The sequence below is a fragment of the Choloepus didactylus genome, chromosome 10, assembly GCF_015220235.1.
Source record: "Choloepus didactylus isolate mChoDid1 chromosome 10, mChoDid1.pri, whole genome shotgun sequence".
Classification (NCBI taxonomy): domain Eukaryota; kingdom Metazoa; phylum Chordata; class Mammalia; order Pilosa; family Megalonychidae; genus Choloepus; species Choloepus didactylus.
In genome coordinates, this window is record NC_051316.1 from 89,965,597 (window position 1) to 89,985,057 (window position 19,461).

General features: G+C 48.9%; 1 protein-coding gene across 1 annotated transcript; it reads right to left on the bottom strand.

Annotated features, from left to right (window-relative positions):
• Positions 1-5,736: 5,736 nt before the first annotated feature.
• On the bottom strand, positions 5,737-18,193 carry PRRT1B (proline rich transmembrane protein 1B). The gene is made up of 4 exons (XM_037797461.1): positions 18,038-18,193; positions 8,769-9,355; positions 7,799-7,942; positions 5,737-6,471 (listed from the first exon to the last, which is right to left on the bottom strand). Exons 1-4 carry the CDS (start codon positions 18,045-18,047, stop codon positions 6,322-6,324), a joined length of 891 nt encoding a protein of 296 aa, XP_037653389.1. The 5' UTR covers positions 18,048-18,193; the 3' UTR covers positions 5,737-6,321.
• Positions 18,194-19,461: the final 1,268 nt, after the last annotated feature.

Consider the following 19,461-nt stretch of genomic DNA (forward strand, 5'->3'; position numbering starts at 1 on the left):
AAGAGAGAACAAACGCTCAAAGAGCAACTGAGAGTGACATTTTTGAGGAACTGCAGCCTAGTGAGGAACATCCTGGGAGAAAGCCATTTTGAAACCAGAACTTTGGAACAGACACCAGTCATGTGCCTTCCCAGCTAACAGAGATTTTCCGGACACCACTGGCCATCCTCCAGTGAAGGTACCCTTTGTTGATGGACACTTCATGGCCTTAAGACTGTAACTTTGTGTTCTGGTTTGCTAATGTTGCCAGAATGCAAAACACCAGAGATGGATTGGCTTTTATAAAAGGGGCTTATTTGGTTACACAGTTACAGTGTTAAGGCCATAAATTGTCCAAGGTAACACATCAACAATCAGGTACGTTCACTGGAGGATGGCCAATGGTGTCCGGAAAACCTCTGTTAGCTGGGAAGGCACGTGGCTGGTGTCTGCTCCAAGTTCTGGGTTCAAAATGGCTTTCTCCCAGGACATTCCTTTCTAGGCTGCAGTTCCTCAAAAATGTCACTCTTAGTTGCACTTGGGGTATTTGTCCTCTCTCGGCTTCTCCGGAGCAAGAGTCTGCTTTCAACGGCCGTCTTCAAGCTTTCTCTCATCTGCAGCTCCTGTGCTTTCTTTAAAGTGTCCATCTTGTCCGTAGCTCCTCTTCAAAACATCACTCATAGCTGCACTGAGTTCTCTTAACCCGTCAGCTCATTTATATGGCTCCACTGATCAAGGCCCACCCTGAATGGGTGGGGCCACGCCTCCATGGAAATAGCTAATCATAGTTATCACCTACAGCTGGGTGGGGCACAGCTCTAAAGACATACTCAAAGAAATCTAATCAAAACTGATAACCTCTGCCCACACGAGACTACATCAAAGATAATGGCGTTTGGGGGACACAATACATTCAAACTGGCACACTTTGTAACCAAATAAACCCCCTTTTATAAAAGCCAATCCGTCTCTGGTGTTTTGCAAAAAGGCAGCATTAGCAAACTAGAACACCTTCTTTCACTGCTTTCTCAGGTCAAACATCTCTATGCCACATTATAGTGATTCTTAGGCACATATATTTTCACATTTTAACATCTCTAAAATCAGGATGAATCATGGTTTAATCCCAGCATATTTTCCCAGTTACACCCTACATTTCAGATTTGCCCCAAGTACCACCCTTTCATTGTACTTTAGCTCAGCTACACTATCTGATAAATGTCTACTTCCCATGCTGGACTGTAAGATCTAGGAAAACAGACTGTATCTGTCTTCTTCACTACTCTGAATGTTAAACTAGGATTGCTGGCTCAAAAGGCATGCCCATTTTTTTCAGTTATTATTAATTTTTATTTAAATATTTCAAAAATTTACAAAACTCTATACCCACCAAAAAAACAACTGCCCTCTCTCCCCTCCCCCCATCTTCTAGTAACCACCAATCTACTTTCTGTCTCCTCAAATTTGCCATTTCTAGATATTTCCTATAAATGAAAACCATACAGCATTTGTCCTATGTGCCTTGCTTATTTCATTCAGCATAATGTTTCCAAGGTTCATCCATGCTGAAGCCTGATGCAGAACGTCATTTCTCCTGGAGTGGAATAATAGTCCATTGTGCCAATGTGCCATATTATGTTTATCTATTCATCTGTTGTTGAACACTTGGGTTGTTTCTACCTTTTGGCTATTGTGAATAACGTTGCTATAAACAGTAGTATACAAGTATGTTTGTGTCCCTGTTTTCCATTTCTTTGAATGCCACCTAGGATTGGCATTGCCAAGCCATCTGGAACCACCACACTGCTTTCCACATTTCAGTTATTTTTTAATTACACAATTAATGCATGAATACACCCATCTTTTAAAGTTCAGCAACGTATTATGTACAAACCCTCCTTAATCTCATTAACTCCCTAAAGGCAGCCACTGTCAGCAGTTTGGAATATATCCTTCCAGACTCTGTTCTTTGTGCTTATACACATATAAATAGATGGTGTGTACAATATTATTGTAATAGATACTGTCAGCCAACTTTCCACAGAGATTGTAACACACCCCCACCAGTGATTAAAAAAACGGTCAATGTCTTCAGTCCCTCACTAGTTGTCAACCTATTCGATATTTCTAATTTTTTCCAATCCATTGGGTAAAAATCCTATCTCATGATTTAAATCTACACTGTCGTAATATATAGGCCTCAAATCTACCAGTCTTTCCCACTATAGTTTTCCAGATCGTCAAGGAGCGTCCCCTTTCCATACTGTGACAACACCCCTAAGCTATACAAATATTCTCCTAATCTTTATTTTATTTTCATTATTAGAGGTTTATTTTATACTTAGCTCTTTAATCCATCTGAATTTTCTTATTTCATAAAACATAAGGGAGCATTTATTTTTCCCAACCAAATCTCCAATTCTGCCAATACCTTTTATGAACCTTCTTTGACTCACTCAATTAAAATGCCATTTTTTATCTCGTTAACATCCTGTATATACTTGGAATTATTTCTGGACTTCCTATTATTGCTCACTGTTTCTGAGTCAATTCTGTGTTATTTTTATTATTGTAGCTTTATGTAAAGTTTTAATATCTGGTGAAGAAAGCACCCCCCTCATTAAATTTAAAAAATATATTGCAATTTTTGCACATTTATCTCAGATATTAATTTTTTTAATTATTTTTTCATATTTTTGAAAACTCACTTCTCTTGTTAGAAATGCATTGAATTTATATTTATTTAAGAAAGATGATTTTTAAATGTTATTACACCTTCCTATCCAGAAATTTATTTAGCTCTTTATTTTTTGTCTTTTGGTAATTTTAAAAAATCATTTCCTTTATCTGGGTCCCAGATCGTTCTTGTTAAATTTAGCTCTAGATTTTACTGCTTTTGTCATTGTTTTGAGTGGAATTTTAAGTGTTCCCACTTTATACTGGTGTTTTGTTTGCTAAAGCTGCCAGAATGCAATATACCAGAATGCTTTGGCTTTTATTGTGGAGATTTATTAGCTTAAAAATTTACAGTTCAAAGGCTGAGAAAATGTCCCAGTTAAGGCATCAACAGAACGATACCTTCTCTGAAGACTGGTTACCTGTGAGCTTGGGTTCCTCAGACAGAAAGACACTTAGCAACGTCTGCTGGTCCTTCTCTCCTGGGTTTCGTTGCTTCGGTCTCTGGTTTCTCCATCTCTGGCTTTTCCTCTAAACTTCTCTGGGTGTTTGTGAGCTTCTCTTAATTTCATCTCTTAGCTTCTCTGGGGCTTCTCTGGGCTCTCTGGGCTTTGTCTTTGTGTCCTTTATCCTCTTCTAAAGGACTCCAGTAAGGGGATTAAGACCTACCTTGAATGGGGGGGGTGGTCATATCTCAGTTGAAATAACGTAATCTAAAGGTCCCACCCACAACAGGTCTGCACTCTCAAGAGTGGATTAAAAGAACATGGCCTTTTCTGGAGTACCTAACAACTGGTTATTGCTATTAAGTAAAATAAAATGGCCATCTACACGGGGCATTGCCAGGAGGGACACTTTTCCAAGAAGGGCTTTTCCAGAACACAAAAACAATTGATCTGCAGAAGCAGTCAGAGAAAATGGAAAGCACCCAACAGAACTGCAGATGAGCAATGCCTGCTGGCAAATCAGTCCCAGTCCAGGAAAGACCACCTATCAGGTTGGACAAGCATGCCACACTAATCAATGTATATCTGCTCCCTGCTTAGTAAGACAGGCCCCCCCCCCCATATAAAATGGAAACTTAATGTCAGCCAAACAGGTAATGTCCTCACTTGCTTCCACATTCTCCTTATATGAGCTCTCTCTTTCTACCCCCTCCCAGGCGCACTCCTCTACTTTCTGAATGGGATGCTGCCCTATTCATGAATCACTCCATAAAGCTGTGACATCCTAAATTTAATACTGTTGAAAAGTTTTTCTTTTAGCATGGCTATTGATTTTTGTATATTTAATTTGTATCCAATTGTTTTATTTTCTCTTTTTAGTTCTAAGTTTTTCACTGACTCTTGGATAGTCTAGCTGGAGAATCACTTTGTCTCTCTAGTTTCCATACTACAGATTTCATTTTCTTGCCTTTTGCATTAGCTGAAAGGGCCAAACAATGTTGACTAATAGAGACACTGAAAGCATCTGAGGCTGGCTCCTGACTTTAATGGCTTTTAATGGTTTTAATAATTTCCCACTTAAAGTGCAATTGCTGTTGGTTCCTGTACCAGGTTCAGCATTACACAGGAGTTCATTAGAAACACAGATTCTTGGGCCCTAGTTACTGAATCAGAATCTACATTTTAACAAGAGTCCCCAGGTGATTCATATACATTTTAAAGTTGGAGGACAACTGGTCTAGATGATTTCTCCCATTCTGAGTTTACTTAAAAGTTCAGTGAGAATATCTGTGGCTCTTGGATTTTATTAAATGCTCTTTTGCATCACTGATCCACTAAAAAAAAAAAAAGTGGTTTCCTCCTCCCTTTTGTGGCTATCATGCATTTTGGTGTGCAGTTTCCTAATTCTGGACCAGCCCCGTGTCCCGGACCATTAGGTCACCTCATGATCTGCAAGCCTTGTTCCTCATTTCCTACGTCCTCATCCCTGTCTCTCCAGCTCCCAGGGCACCCGGAGCGCTGAGATGGGGTGCTCTGTGCTTCAGCTCCTAGAGCCAGGGCCGTGAGCACTACACAGTGGATGGTCGGAAAACCCCTGATCTAACTCGAGCTGTCCCTCTCTAACAACAGTTCAGCGAGGACCCTCTTCCTCCACTCTCTGTGCTAAGGAGTAGCAGCCTCCTTTGAGAACCCGCTGAAAGCTCTGGACCCCTCCCCAGCAAAACGGCTGTCACTGTTGGCATCTGACTCCCCTCTCTGATGGCTGGGGGCTTCCAGGCTGTCTTGGAGCCCAGGGTAAGACCTTTCCTCCCTGCTCTCCCAGCACCTTGGGGCCAAGGTCAACCCTACAGAAACCTCCGCCCCAGTCCAGGCAGCTGGGCTCCCAGCGTGCTCACATCAGGCGGTACACTGAACACCCACGGGCTTGTCTCACCACGTCCGCCCTGCAACTCCAGGGGGCAGGTTGAATCACTGCCCCATTTTACAAACGGGGAATTGGAAACTCCTTGAATGGGGAGGCTGGACAAGCCAAAAAGTTTCCAGCCAAGTTTGCTGTGAAGCTGCAAAGCACTGCAGACACCCACAGCCCCCAGGCCCCCTTCCCCCGCTCTCCATGCAGATGGTTTTTAATCTTGTTGAAATGGATAGCTGTTCTCGGGACCACAGCTGACTGGACCAGGGTGGCCAGTATTTGACAGAAAGGCGCCAATACACGTCTCCATAGGCCTGGGGTGAGCACTCCGCAGACAGGAGGGTCCTCACCAAATGCAGACCCAGCTGACCCCCCAACTTTGGAAGATAAAGTTAGGGACAGGGAAGGGGGAGCCTAGAGAGAGCAGATGGGGTGGAGCAGAAGCCAAAAGACCTGCAGAGGGAGGTAGTGAGCAGAATCGAGGAGGCAATCAGGAAAGGTAAATTTCGAGTGAAGCAGCCCCAAGAGAAGAGGGTCCAGGGAGAAGCAACGTCACCTCTTGGATCTGCACAGTGTGAGCAACAAAGAAATCCCTACTAGGGCTGCCCATGTCCTCCCAGCACCTCCGATAAGTGTAGGCATGAACCTCAGAGGCCCAGCTGTGGGCAGGTGCTTCTGCTCACCCTGTGAGTGAAACCGGAAGTAGCGATGTGAGGCTGTGCACAGGGTGTCAGGTTTTGTTTATTGACGAGGCATAGTGGTCTTGGTTGCTGGACATGGGTCAGCAGGAGACACCCTGTATCCTGGGATGGGCCAGAGGCGGAGCCCCAAGGGAGAGGGGAGGAGGCAGCAGCAGAAAGCCTTGGTCCATGAAAGGTGGCCCCTCTCAACTCTCCCACAGGGAAAAATAAATACTGACAGCTCCGCCCTGTTGATCCAGAGCTGACTGGAGGTGGGGGAGACTGGAGGTTGCAATGTCCTTCCAGATGGCTCTGAGACAGCCGGGGCTTTGGGCCCCCTGTTGATCCCCCGGGGTTAAGGGTAAAGGCTTGGCCAACATGGTCCCGGGAGTATCTCAGGAGGAGGTGCCTAGGAAAAGGGGCTCCTGGACCCTTGGGCCTCCTTAGATCAGGACACTGCTGAGACCCAGCCACAGGTCTGCTGAGGGCTGCAGAGCCCACCCTCTTCTGGCCCGTGGGCCCCCTCTGTAGGCAACAACTGGCCACCGGTAGAGGTCAGTCTACAGAAAAGGCCTGGCCAGACAGGGAAACCCAGGGCACCCCAGGGTCCTGGCAGGGGCCCCAGCCCTCAGGGGAGGTAGAGTGCGACGACCACATAGACGACCCAGCTGGTGGACACGAAGACCCCGAAGAGCAGGCTGAAGAGCACAAGTGAGCGAGCCTTCCGCGAGGCCTCCTCGGCCTGGGCCAGGTCACCCCTGCGCAGGGCTGCACGGGTCTGCAACGAGACAGAGCAGGGCGGCGGGCTGGGTGAACACAGAGCCCCGACTCCCTCATGGTGTGGCACCAGCAGGGCCAGGCCTTGAGGAAGGTGAGCCCCATTTTACAACTGGAAAACCAAAACCCTGTGGAGTTCAGGGACCTCCCCAGGCCACACAGCTCTTAGGTGGTAGGATGAAGGAGAGTAGTAGTGATGGAGTAACAGCTACCGGCTCTTGGGAAGGTGCGTGCCAGGTGCTTGGCACTGATTTACACCCTTGGCCTCATCTCCTACCACCCTCACACCTGAGGTTGGGATCATTCATTGTCCCCACTCTGCCGTTGAGGAAACAAAGGGCTCAGAGAGGTTGGATGGCCTGCCCAGAGCCACACAGCTAATGGTAGAGCCACAATTCAGAGGCAGGCAGTCTGTCTCCAGAGACTCAGTCTTGACCACTGAACATCCTGAGAGCTGTCTTCTCCCCACAGTCCTGGATTGCTTATGACCAGGGAGCTTGGCCAGCAAAGGGAAGTCACGGCTGTGGCCTACCTGGCCAGATCAGCCTTGAGCAGGGACCTCCAGAGACTCACCTACTTTAGTTTCTATTAGAATACCATCAAGTCATCACTAAATCCTCAGGGCCTAATCCCGTGCCTGGTATATGGTTAGCACTCAATAATGTCAGAAGGATGGGTGGATGGGTGGGTGGTAGAGGCTAGAGAGATAGTGGGTGGGTGGGTGGATGGATGGGATGATGGGTGGATGGATAATGATGGATGGGTGGGTGAGTAGACAGATGAGTGAATAGATAAATGGATGAATAGAGAGGTTGGTGGATAGATGGGTGGATGGATGGATGGATAGATGACAGGTAGATGGATGGGTGGGTAGATGGTGAGTGGGTGGTGAGTGGGTCAGTAGACGGGTAGCTAGGTAGATGGAGACATGGAGGTGTATGGATGGATGAAGAGATGAGTGGATGGATGGATGGATGGGCAGAAAGCTCTACACTCTGATAAAACACAAACCTCCACCAGATGAGCAGCACCTTGGGCCTTATCAATCACTCACATCTTTACTGTGAATAGTTTTAGCAGAACTTTCCAGAATAGATCTCGTGTGGTAGGGGTTAGAGGAGAAGGGAGGAGGTACCCATCGTGGAGGGGCAAGGACCTATAAACAACTGGATGCTGATATCCTGATTCTCACTCCCCTCCTGAATCAGAGATGCCAGAGACCCTGTTGGTGCGGAGGGCCTCAGTGGCCCTTATCCAGGGCACTGGTGGCTGCATGCTGAGAGGGGCTCTACCCAGGGCTTGCTCCTCTGCCCCCTTCCCCTACGTACCTCATGGGAGTAGACAATGGCAATGAGCCCGGTGAGCAGGCAGCAGAAGAGGGTCACCAGCACTGACTCCATCATGAAATCCTTGGGCAGGGGCCTGTGCTCGACAGTGGCAGGAGCTGGCACACTGGCCACAGGGCTGTTGTACTGTGGGGGCAAAGGCCACAGTGTGGTGAGAGAACAGGCCCAAACTTCCAGACACTGCAGGGCATGAGGCAGCTGAGGCTCAGAAGTGAGTGAGGCCGTGGAGGACACAGCCAGCCAAGGCCATGGAGGGTCCGCCTCCCACCCCCATCAGTGTGGCAACAGTCACCCTCTCCCTCCTGCACCATGGCCGTCACTCATCCCCCAGGAAGTCCTCCCAGGTCTGCCCTGGACAAATTGCCCAAGTCCAGGGTTCAACCACCATGTGTCTTAATTGTCCTCATTGGGCTCTCCCTAGTGGTGGGTACCAATCTCTCCTCCACAGGAAGCCCAGTGTTGGTTGGTTATTTTGTTTTTTATGGAAATCTCATCAAGTCACCTCCCACTCAAAGACCCTAGCCCCTCACAATGGATCCCACCTTCTCCCCCGACCTCTCCCCATTAAGAAGAACAAACACCATTGTTGCCAGGGCACACCAGGCTTGACCTGGAGTGCCATTCCCTCTCTGCCCTGCCTGAACCCTCCTGTTCATCCTTCAGAACCCAGCTCAAATGCCTCCACCTCTGGGAAACCCCCTGGCTTGCCCACCTCAGAGGCCAATTTAGCCCTTTCCTCCTCTGTGCACAGAGTTCCCTTCTGCAGGGGTTGCAGTGGCCTCTAACCATCTGTGTTCCAGCCTCCTCCACCAGACTGCACACTTCCTGGTGGCAGCCCGGTGACCCCCTGCTGACTGAGGGCAGATGCGGAGTGAGCAGGGCGAATGGCAGCGCTCTCGCCGCAGGCCCTGCTCCCCACACTGCCCCGGGCTGGGCTCTGAGCCCCACTCACCACGGCGAAGGGGAAGGCGCCTCCTCCTCCAGCCGCGGGTTGCGAGAAGAGGGGCTGCGGCGGTGCGCCCTGCGCATAGAGCGGCGGCGGGGAGGGCCCCGCGGGGTACAGGGACGTCGCGGCGGGCGGCGGCGGGTACAGGGCCTGGGGCGAGGGCCCGGGCTGGTATAGGACGGGCACCTGAGGGTAGGGCGGGTAGAGCAGGTGCACGGCCTTGGGGTCGGGCGGGGCGTAGGGCGGGGGCTCGCCCACGAAGCCGATGTTGGGGACCCCACCGGCCGCCAGCTTGGGCCCCTGCCTGGCCTCGCTGACGGCCCCGGGGCTGGCGGGAGCATCGTCCTGGGCGGCGGGTGCTGCCGAGGCCTCGGCCTGGGGGTCGGTCGGGGGCTCCTCCGGGGTCTGCTCGCCTCCCGCAGCGCGACCGGGGGCGCTGCTCCCCTCCACAGACCCCGCGGCCCCTTCCTCGCTGGCCCCTCGGTCCTCATCCAGGAGCTGCGGGCGGCGCGGGAGCTGCGGGAGCTCGGGGTGTTCCGGGCTCGGGCGGTCTTCGGGGGCTGCGGGACTACTGCCCCCTCTCGCGTCCGGTCCTAGAACAAACGACAGGCACGGTGAAGCCCAAGGGACAGCTGGGCCAGAGGGGAGTCCTGCCACACACACACACCAAAACACAGCCCCAACAAGGAGAAAGTCACAGAGGCCTCACAAGTGCAATGATGTGACTAGAAAACAGGCTCAGAGGGGTTACGCACCTTGCCACAGGTCACAGCCAGTGAGTGGCTGAGCTGGGATGGGAACCAGTCTGTTGCCATTGCCCTGAGTGTCCACATTAGGTCCAGCTTCACTCCATTGGGAGATTGGGCCCACTCCCACGGCCCTATGGCCACAGAGGATTGGCTCAGGGAAGGAGCACTGGCCCAGGGAGCCCTCTGATAGGCTGGCCCCAGTACAGTTCCTGGGGAGTGGTCTGAGATGAGCTTCTGGCTTGGGCCTGTGGACTAGGGGTTATGGGTGAGGGGTGGGTGCTCAGAAGCTTCCAGGCTCTAACGAGTGACATGGAGGAGCCAAGGGCCACTTGCCCACCCAGGCATAGAAGGAACAGAAACCTGAATGTGCAAGGGAGCAGAGGGAGAAGAGGAGCAGTGTGTAGAGAGGTGCCCCCAGCAGCATGAAGCTGGGCCTCAGTTGCTGTGATGGTTAGGTTCATGTGTCAACTTGGCCAGGTGATGGTACCCAGCTGTCTGGTGAAGCAAGCACTGGCCTAACCGTTTCTGTGAGGACATTTGTGGCCGGTTAATAAACGAACAGGCTAGTTTATTAAATCATCAGTAAATTGGCTGCAGCTGTGACTGATAAGTCAACAAAGGGTGTGTCTTCCACAATGAGAGAATGCAGTCAGCTGGATTTAATCCAATCAATCAGTTGAAGACTTTTAAGTGAGACAGATAGAGGACGTTCACTTCTTCTTCAGCTGCCCAGCGAAGCATTTCCTGAGGAGTTTGTCGAAGTTGCCAATTTGTTTCTGGAGGAGCTTATTGAACACATTCGTCAGAGTTCCCAGTTCATTTCCTGAGGAGTTCATCGAACATCTTCATTGGAGTTGCCAGTTTGCTGCCTGCCCTACAGAATTTGGACTCGTGCATACCCACAGTTGCGTGAGACACTTTTATAAATCTTATATTCATAGATATCTCTCATTGATTCTGTTTCCCTGGAAAACCCTAACTAATAGAGTTGCCTATCCACCTTTCAGCCCTGGTCCTGGCCTTGAGCATCTACCAATAAACTCTGCAGGCAACTGAGCAGGACTCAGCAAATCTTCCAAGTCCCCTGCACCTCCTGCGAGTATCCTGGACAGCTGAGCACCTCTGAGCCTCAGGCAGGTGCCAGTGAAAATCCCTGGAAGAGAATCCGGGGGGGAACCCCTCCCCTGGGCCAGGACTCAAGGCCCCGCAGCAGGGGTAGGCAGCTGGACCTGAGCACTTGGCTCTGGAGGCTGATTTTCTAAGTGGCCTCAAGGCTTATATGAGGATGAGTAAAACAGATATAACCCCGGATATCTCAGGTGAGGGTGGGAGGAGGCTTTTTGAAATCCCTAGGTATAGATCCCCCAAAAGAACTGGTAGGTATAGTCAACAGAGAAGAGGATCTTCAATAGCAGGGGTGCTGAGCCCCCAAGTGCTCCCTGCCCCACCTCTTCCCAGCAGCCAGGGTCTCACACAGGGACCTGCTCTGTACCCCACAGGCCTGCTGTGGCATCCATGGCCCATGTCTTAGCCTGTGCTGAGCCCTCTGCCTGCGATGCCATCCACAGAACATTACTGGCCTCGCATAACTTAGCATGCTTGAAGTTCTTCTGTGAGTGCTTCATGCCAGCCTTGTCTTCCCCTTCCTTTCTTCTCTCATTATTGAGCACATACACTGCTGCAAAAGGCTGTGTAGAGATGGGACTACAAAACAATGAGAGAGACATGTAGAAAAAGGAACAACCATGGCCCAGAGTGGACAGGGCTTCCGCAGGGAAGTCCAGGAATGAGGGAGCACAGAGGAAACAGATGTGGTGAGCTGGGGGCCATCCCGGTGGTGTCTGAAGAATGAGGAGGTGTGGCAGAGGGGACAGGAACAGTGATCTCAGTGGGGTAAACAATGCAGTCATTTGTCATTAACTGTGAGATTAGCTGTAGGTCTTCCTAGGGGTCCCTTATCAATTTAAGTATGTTCCTTACTATTCTTAGTTTGCTATGATTTTTTAAAAATCATTAATGGGTATTAGGATTTTTCAAATGTTTCTTCTACATCTATTGAAATGATCCTATGGTTTTTCTCCTTTATTCCATTAATATGGTGAATTACACTGATTGATTTTCAAATGTTAAACCAACCTTGCAACATCTTCCTAAGCTGATAAGAATTTCACTGGGGAAAGGAAAGCTTTTTCAATAACTGGTGCAGGATCAACTGGTTATCTCTGTAGAAAAAAAGTGAACATGGACTCCTGTCTCACACCATACACAGAAATTATCTTAAAATGGATCAAAACCTAAATATAAGACCTAAAACTGTAAAACTGCCGGAAAAAAAAGATAGGAGAATATCTTCGTGACCTTTCAAGAGACAAAGATTTCTTATAAACACCAAAAGCATGATCTAAAAAAGAAAAAAGTGGCAAAACTGGATTTTATCAGAATAAAAAAAAAAACTTCTGTTCTTCTAAAGACACCGTTAAGAATATAAAAAGACAAGCCAAAGACTAGGAGAAAATAGTCAAAATACATATATATATCAGACAAAGGATTTGTGTCCAGAATGTATAAAGAACTCTTACAACTCAATAATGAGTCAACTTGGTGGTTTGATGGGTTGAGCCCTCTACCACAGGTTTTACCCTTGGGAAGACGGTTGCTGCAAAGGAGAGGCTAGGCCTCCCTATGGCTGTGCCTAAGAGCCTCCTCCCGAATGCCTCTTTGTTGCTCAGATGTGGCCCTCTCTCTCTGGCTAAGCCAACTTGAAAGGTGAAATCACTGCCCTCCCCCCTACGTGGGATCAGACACCCAGGGGAGTGAATCTCCCTGGCAACATGGAATATGACTCCCGGGGAGGAATGTAGACCTGGCATCGTGGGACGGAGAACATCTTCTTGACCAAAAGGGGAATGTGAAAGGAAATGAAATAAGCTTCAGTGGCAGAGAGATTCCAAAAGGAGCCGAGAGGTCACTCTGGTGGGCACTCTTATGCACACTTTAGACAACCCTTTTTACGTTCTAAAGAATTGGGGTAGCTGGTGGTGGATACCTGAAACTATCAAACTACAACCCAGAACCCATGAATCTCGAAGACAATTGTATAAAAATGTAGCTTATGAGGGGTGACAATGGGATTGGGAAAGCCATAAGGACCACACTCCACTTTGTCTAGTTTATGGATGGATGAGTAGAAAAATAGGGGAAGGAAACAAACAGACAAAGGTACCCAGTGTTCTTTTTTACTTCAATTGCTCTTTTTCACTCTAATTATTATTCTTGTTATTTTTATGTGTGTGCTAATGAAGGTGTCAGGGATTGATTTGGGTGATGAATGTACCACTATGTAATGGTACTGTAAACAATCGAAAGTACGATTTGTTTTGTATGACTGCGTGGTATGTGAATATATCTCAATAAAATGAAGATTAAAAAAAGAAAACAAAAAACAAAAAACACACTTGCAGGCAGTTTAACTACATAGACCCTGCTATGGTAACACTAATGGGTGGGTTTCTAATTTCTGAAGCAAATTTGAGTAAACTGAAACCTCAAGTAATTCATTTTGGTTGCTGATAATCTAACACCCATCAAGAAAAAAGAAAAACATGTTCAACTATAAGATAAGAGCATTTATTTGGCAATCTGGTATTAAACAAGTGAGATTTTTGAAGTGTATTAGGGTAATGCAAATGAGTGTTATAAATAGATTATAAATCAGTTGTTGATACATCCAACACAAAAAATAAATATGGAAATTAAAAGAAAAACTGAATCTGGAAAATTAAATTCAATGTAAATCACACATCTAATATAATTATTTTAATACCTGGCATATGCCTATTTCTTTGATTTTCCTTGGGATTATTCTTAAACTAAACAAATTCCTATTGGTAATTCTACAACCTTTACACAAATTTTTTTCTTCTATTCTTCTTATGGAATAAAACATGTTACCATAAAACCTATAGCTAGCATAAGCCACTGATTTGGAAGATAAGTTTAAAGCTGCCTTTAGTATTTTATACTAAAATAAAAATCCTTTCTATTTCTCCTGTAAAAAAAAAAAAAATAATGAGTCAACTATTCCCATAATAAAATAGACAAAATATTTTCACACTTCACAAAAGAAGATGTGGCCAGTAAGCACCTTAAAAGATCCTCAATGATATTAGTCACCAGGGAAATGCCAATTAAACCATGAGATAGCTGTGCACACCCATTAGAATTGCCAAAAACAAAACAAAACAAAACAAAACTGACTGTAGCCAGTGTTGGCAAATATGTAAAACAACTGAACACTCATCTACCGCTGATGTGAAAGTAAACTAGTACAACCACTTCAAAAAAGTTGTACAGTATCTTTAAAAGTTAAACATACACCCACCATGTGATCTAGCCATTCCACTCATAATATTTACCCAAGAGAAATAAAAGCATGACCACACAAAGATTTGTACACCAACGTTTACAGCAGCTTTCTTTGTAATAGCCCCAAAGTAGAAACCACCAAAATGTCCATCAGCAGAGGATGGCTAAGTCAATCACAGAACATCCCCACAGTGGAACGCTACTATGGCAGCAGCCTCTGAAATGGCTCCCAAAGAACCCAACCTCCTGGTGCTGACATCCTTGTGGAATCCTCTCCCCTTGAGTGGGGACTGGACTTTATGACTCACTAATGAAGAGACTATGGCAGAAGTTATGGGATGTTACTTCAGAGATTAGGTTGTTAAAAGACCTTGCCTCCTGCTCTCTCTTGGTGTTGTCTCTCTCTCGCCTTCTGTCTCTGACCATTCCAAGCTGCCATGTTTGTGAGCAGCTCTGTGGAGAGGCCCAGGAGGCCTGGCCTGGAACTGAGGCCCTCACTCAGTCCAACAGTCTGTGGGGAACTGAGACCCCAAGGCCAACAACCCATGAGGAAGGGGACCCTGCCAAGAAGCAGGTGCATGAGCGCGGAAGCAACTCTTTCAGCCCTGTTTAGCCATGTGAGAGCACAGCAGTCCCGGCTGACAGCTCATCTGCAATCTCATGAGAAACCTCCTGCCAGAGGCACCCAGGTTAAGCCACACCCAGATTCCTGACCCACAGAAACCGCCAGGTAATAAATGTTTGTTGTGTGAAACTGCGAGGTAATAAATGTTTGTTGTGTGAAGCTGCTAAATGTTGGGGGGTTATTTGTTATGCAGCAATAGATAACTAATACAACCACTTAGCAATAAAAAGGAATGTAAGGATACACACAACATGGATGAATCTCATAAATCATTATGCTAAATAAAAGCAGCCAGGCAAAAAGAGAACCCATGATATTGATTTCATTTATGGAAAATTCTAGAAATGCAATCTATAGTGACAGAAAGCAGATCAGTCTTTGTCTGGGACCAGTGTAAAGGAAGAAATCACAAAGGGGCACAAGGAAAGATGGAAATGTTTATCTTGACTGTGGTGAAAGTTTGACAGATGTATAAAACTGATCAAAATACACATTAAAAATTTGCTCACTTTAGTATATTTCAATTGTGCCTCAAATAAAGCCAATATAAGAAAATTGAAAAGCACTTGCACATTGGGAATTGCTTTCTCTTGTTGCTGGAAATCCTTCTGCCGCCATTGCAAATCAGCCAGAGTTAGCCTACTAGACAGGCCACAAGGCGAGAATGAGGTGTCCCAGCTGACAGCCTGCCAGCCCGCAGACCATCCAGCCCCAACTGAGCTGGCCCAGATGAGCAGAACCACCCAGCTGACCTACAGAGTCATGAGAAATAATAAATGCTTCTTGTTTTAAGCCACTAAGTTTTGGGGGTGGTTTGTACGCAGCAAAAGCCAACTGGTAACTGAGAGAGGAAGTTTTCTCTGGCTGCTGGCGCTGAGAGTACTGGAGGTGACCAGAGTGAGGACAGAGAGAGTGGGAAGATGCAGTGCCTGAATAAAGGGAGAGGTGACCTGGCCTGAGCCAGGATGGAGCCAGGAGAGCCGAAGGGGAGTGAACACTGAAGAGGTGTACTGGGGCCTGATGGGATATGGAGGGGAGGGGAAGGAGTCATCACGAGTGACAGCTGATTTCAGGGCAAGCAGGGCAGATCATCTCTCTTTTGTCTCCCTCCTCAGTGTCCAGTGTGGGGCCGGGCTGGGAGATCTGGGGTGAGCTTCTGTGTTCCAGTCAGGACCTGGAGCTCAGGGAGCAGACTGCCTGGGCTGCTTCTCCTCCCAGGGCCGCCTCGGTTTCCTCATCCTTAAGACGGAGGTAACACCTCACAGGATTGTGGGAATTATAGGAGTTTATGCATAGGAAGTGCCTGGGCCCATTAACATTGGTTACCATTATCTGAGGTTAGGAAGAAATTGGAAGATGAGAAAATAGAATGGCCAGTTTGGGGAATCTGGGATAAGTGGGGAAAATAAAGCTATTGGGACATGAGGTCCATACTTACAAGCAGAGAAGTTTGTGACTTTTAAGGTTGACCCTGAGCTGGGACTCTTCTAGGAGGCCTCCGTGGGAAATTTGGAGGTTGCTGTCCTGCTTAGGGGGCGGGAATGGTCTAAATATCCTAGTGGGAGGTGCCAGCCAGGCCCCAAACCCTCTAGAGATCTTATTAAATGCTCTCAGGATCCCTGAGGCAGCTCCTCAACCTCACTCACTCCAGCTTGGACAAGGGCTGGAGGTTTGAAGTAATTGAGGCAACAACAAACAAGGAACATTGAAAACAATGAGGCATGTTTGCTGCCTAAGTCAAAGGCCCTTTCTCTCAGCCCAGTGACGCTGGCTGACTTATCTAGGCAGCTCTCAGCCCAAACCCACAATCTGGAACATAAAATTCAAAATCTCCTTCTGCATATGCGACTACCAGAAGCACGAGACCTAGCCAGCCGCCATTGAATCACATAAGTATTTATTGAGGATCTACTTTGGACTAGGCATTGTTCTAGGCTCAGAAACAACTTTGTAGCCCAACTCTACGAAAATACCATGCTGTTCAGCAGGTTCTAGTGAGTCAATGAAGGCTCATGGGTAAGAGGTCCAAGTGAATATTCCTAAAGGTGCAAAGAATGGCAGCTACCATTAGTAAATATTCATTAGGTGCTGACCAGTGTGCATAACACATTGCATCCACATTAACATTGATTCTGGGGAACATCTCCCAGAGTTTGGCTATGTGACCTTACAGGCAAGCCACAACCTCTCTGTGCCTTCCTTTCCTCATCAGTAAAAAGAGGATAATAATAGTAATAATCATTTAAAAATACTAACAGTGAAAATACAACCAGGCTCTGTTTCAAGAGCTTTGTTATATTAACCCAGGTCATCCTCTGGTGTGCTTTTATTTTTTATTATTTCCACTTTACAGATGAGGAAATTGAGGCTCAGAGGAGGTAATCTGTGCCTCAGTGAGTTAGACTCACTCCGGAACCCCGTCCTTCCAGTGACGCTGACACACCAATGCCACACCGGGCTCAGGTGAGCCCCTGCCCCAGTTTATCAAAACAAAAAACCGCAGCTTCCCTGGGTCCTGCCAGGGCAAATATCTGGCCCCATGGAGCAGAGATACGGCCGCAAAGTAAATAAATTTGCTGGCGGGGTGGGGGCGCTGGTTCTCCAATTCTCGACACCTGAGCCTCCGCTGGACATTCCTGCAGGAGGGGCGGCTGGGGCTGCTGCTGGGGTGGAGGGGAGGGAGGTGGTGCTCCGTGCTCTGGGGGCTAGGGGTGATCCGGGAGGCCGGGGAAGGCTAATGGTTTCAGTCAGGCAGCATCACCTGGGAGCCGGCTGCAGATGAGATCTGGGTGCCCCACCCCAGGTTCAGCAGGTTCGGCAGGGCTGGGGGTCTCCAGCCAGGGCTCTGCACCACCAGCGGCACCGGGTTCCGCTGTGGCCACGCCCCTTCACCCCCAGCCTGGGAACTCCCAAGGTCAGGGAGTGGGTCTCGGTTCACCGCCCACCACCCCACCACCCTGCCCCCAATCCTGGCCCTTCTAGGGCCTGCTTCCCCATGGGGGCTGTTGCAGTTTGCTGAACGAGCCTTCCCATGGTCCCACCCTTGTCTGCCCATCTTTCTAGCTCTGTCTCTGAGGTGGGCCCAGCTTCACCTACAGTCGCCCCTGCTCTAAAGATCTCAGCCTGGCCAGCTGAACCAAGCCCTGAGAGGAAGGATGGAGGGTGGGGGTGCAAAGAATGCCTCTGCCCAGGGCACCTGCTGCCGGCCCTGAAGGCTGGGTTGGGCTGGACGCCAGGGGTCCCCCCTGACCACACCAAAGGCTTTGCCCTCCCCAGCCCTCCGGCAGAGGCTCCCATACAGCTAGGGGGTGGCACAAACTTGCGAGAACTTTCCACAGCAGCCTCCTGATCCTCCAGCCCTGGGGGAAAGAGGGTCCCAGGGCAGGGCCGGATTGGGCCCCGCGGAACGGGGCAGAAGCAGCCTCCGGGGGCCTAGGCCCGGGCCTCGCTTTCCTCCTGCTCCGGCACCCCCCCTTTCCCCTCCTCCTCCTCCGCCCGCAGCCCCAGCGCTGGGACCCCGGCGCCGCGGCCCTTACCTGACTCCATGCCCCGTGCTGGTGCGGCCCGGGCTGCGAAGGTTCCCTCCGCCCGGCGCCTCCCGGGCCCGGCCCCGCGCCCGCCCGCCCGCCACTGTCGGGCCGGGCTCTCCTTTCGCCGCCGGCTCCGGTTTCCTGGTGCCGGCTGCGCGGCCTGTTAATAATTGACTGCTTTGTTTGCCGACGGCTGTGTCAACAGGTCGCTCCCCTCGCGCCCTGGTGCTCCGAGCCCGAACCTGCGTGCTCACAAGCCTCGGCCGGGACCCCAGCCAATGCGGCCCCCGGGCCGGCCAAGTCCCGGGCACTGGGGCTGGACAGCGCTGTGGGGAGTCTGTCGCCTTCTTCCCCGGACCCCGACGGCATGCCCTACCCTCCTGGCCTGCACGCTGCAAACTCCAAATCAAAACATGGTGCACGGTCTCTCCTCTGGGGAGGGTGGTGGTGGGGTGTGTGTGTGTAGAAAGGAAGGTCTTAGGTGAGATTTTGAGCAGCACTTCTGTGGAGCAGAAGGCCAGGAGAGCAAATTTAAATATCCATCGGGGCCGGCAGGCCAGCCCTGAGACAATAAGGAGTGGTGGAGGCTTAGGCAAACGGGAGAGTACAAGCTGGATGTAACTGGGGCCACAAGGGCTGTGGGGGATCCTAGTTACCACATCTTCCTTACCCCCTCCCCTCAAGAGAAGCCAGAAATGCAGATTATAATATGAAACCTCCTGGTTTTAAAAATAATGTATGTGGAACTTCTGTTACCTGAAAGTCTCCAGACTGGATAACCTGAATCACATCTCAATACAAACACCTAGGAATGTTAGATAAACTATAGTCATATGCCAAACATCCTTTGAAATCCACAGCTGGGCTCCCAAGAGTGTAAGGAAAATCCCCAGGGACCAAGAATGAAGAGGGAGTAACTGATAAGCCCATGATGAAGGGCAGCTGTCCTTGGTAGGCTGTTTGCCGTGGGGTTGTTGGTCTCCGTGATGTAGGGCTTGAGTTTGGCAACCAGTTGGGGACAAGAGAGGAAGCCTAGGGTCTGTGAAGCAGGGGATTGGGACAAAGAGAGATGGACGGAAAACAAAAGCTGCCCATGGCTCACAGAAGTGACAAGGAAGATGGCCGGCCTCTGAATGAGGAAATAAAATTTCCCTGGGAGTTGCAACCACAGGCTTGTTCCTCACATGGGTATGCGGTTCAGATTTAGCTTATCCATGTAGTTAGCCCAGAAACCCACTAAAAATTCATATAAAAAAGTGGTAGCAGGAAAGAGGCCTGGGATTTAGCCAAAGCAAACACAAAACTACTTTAGTAGGATGCAACCTAGCTGACAAGGTTGCCACAGAAAAAGCACCACAGAAGATGCGCTCACCATCCTAAATAGCAAAACACACAGGGAAGCAATCCACCATAAGGGAGAGTCTGCAGAC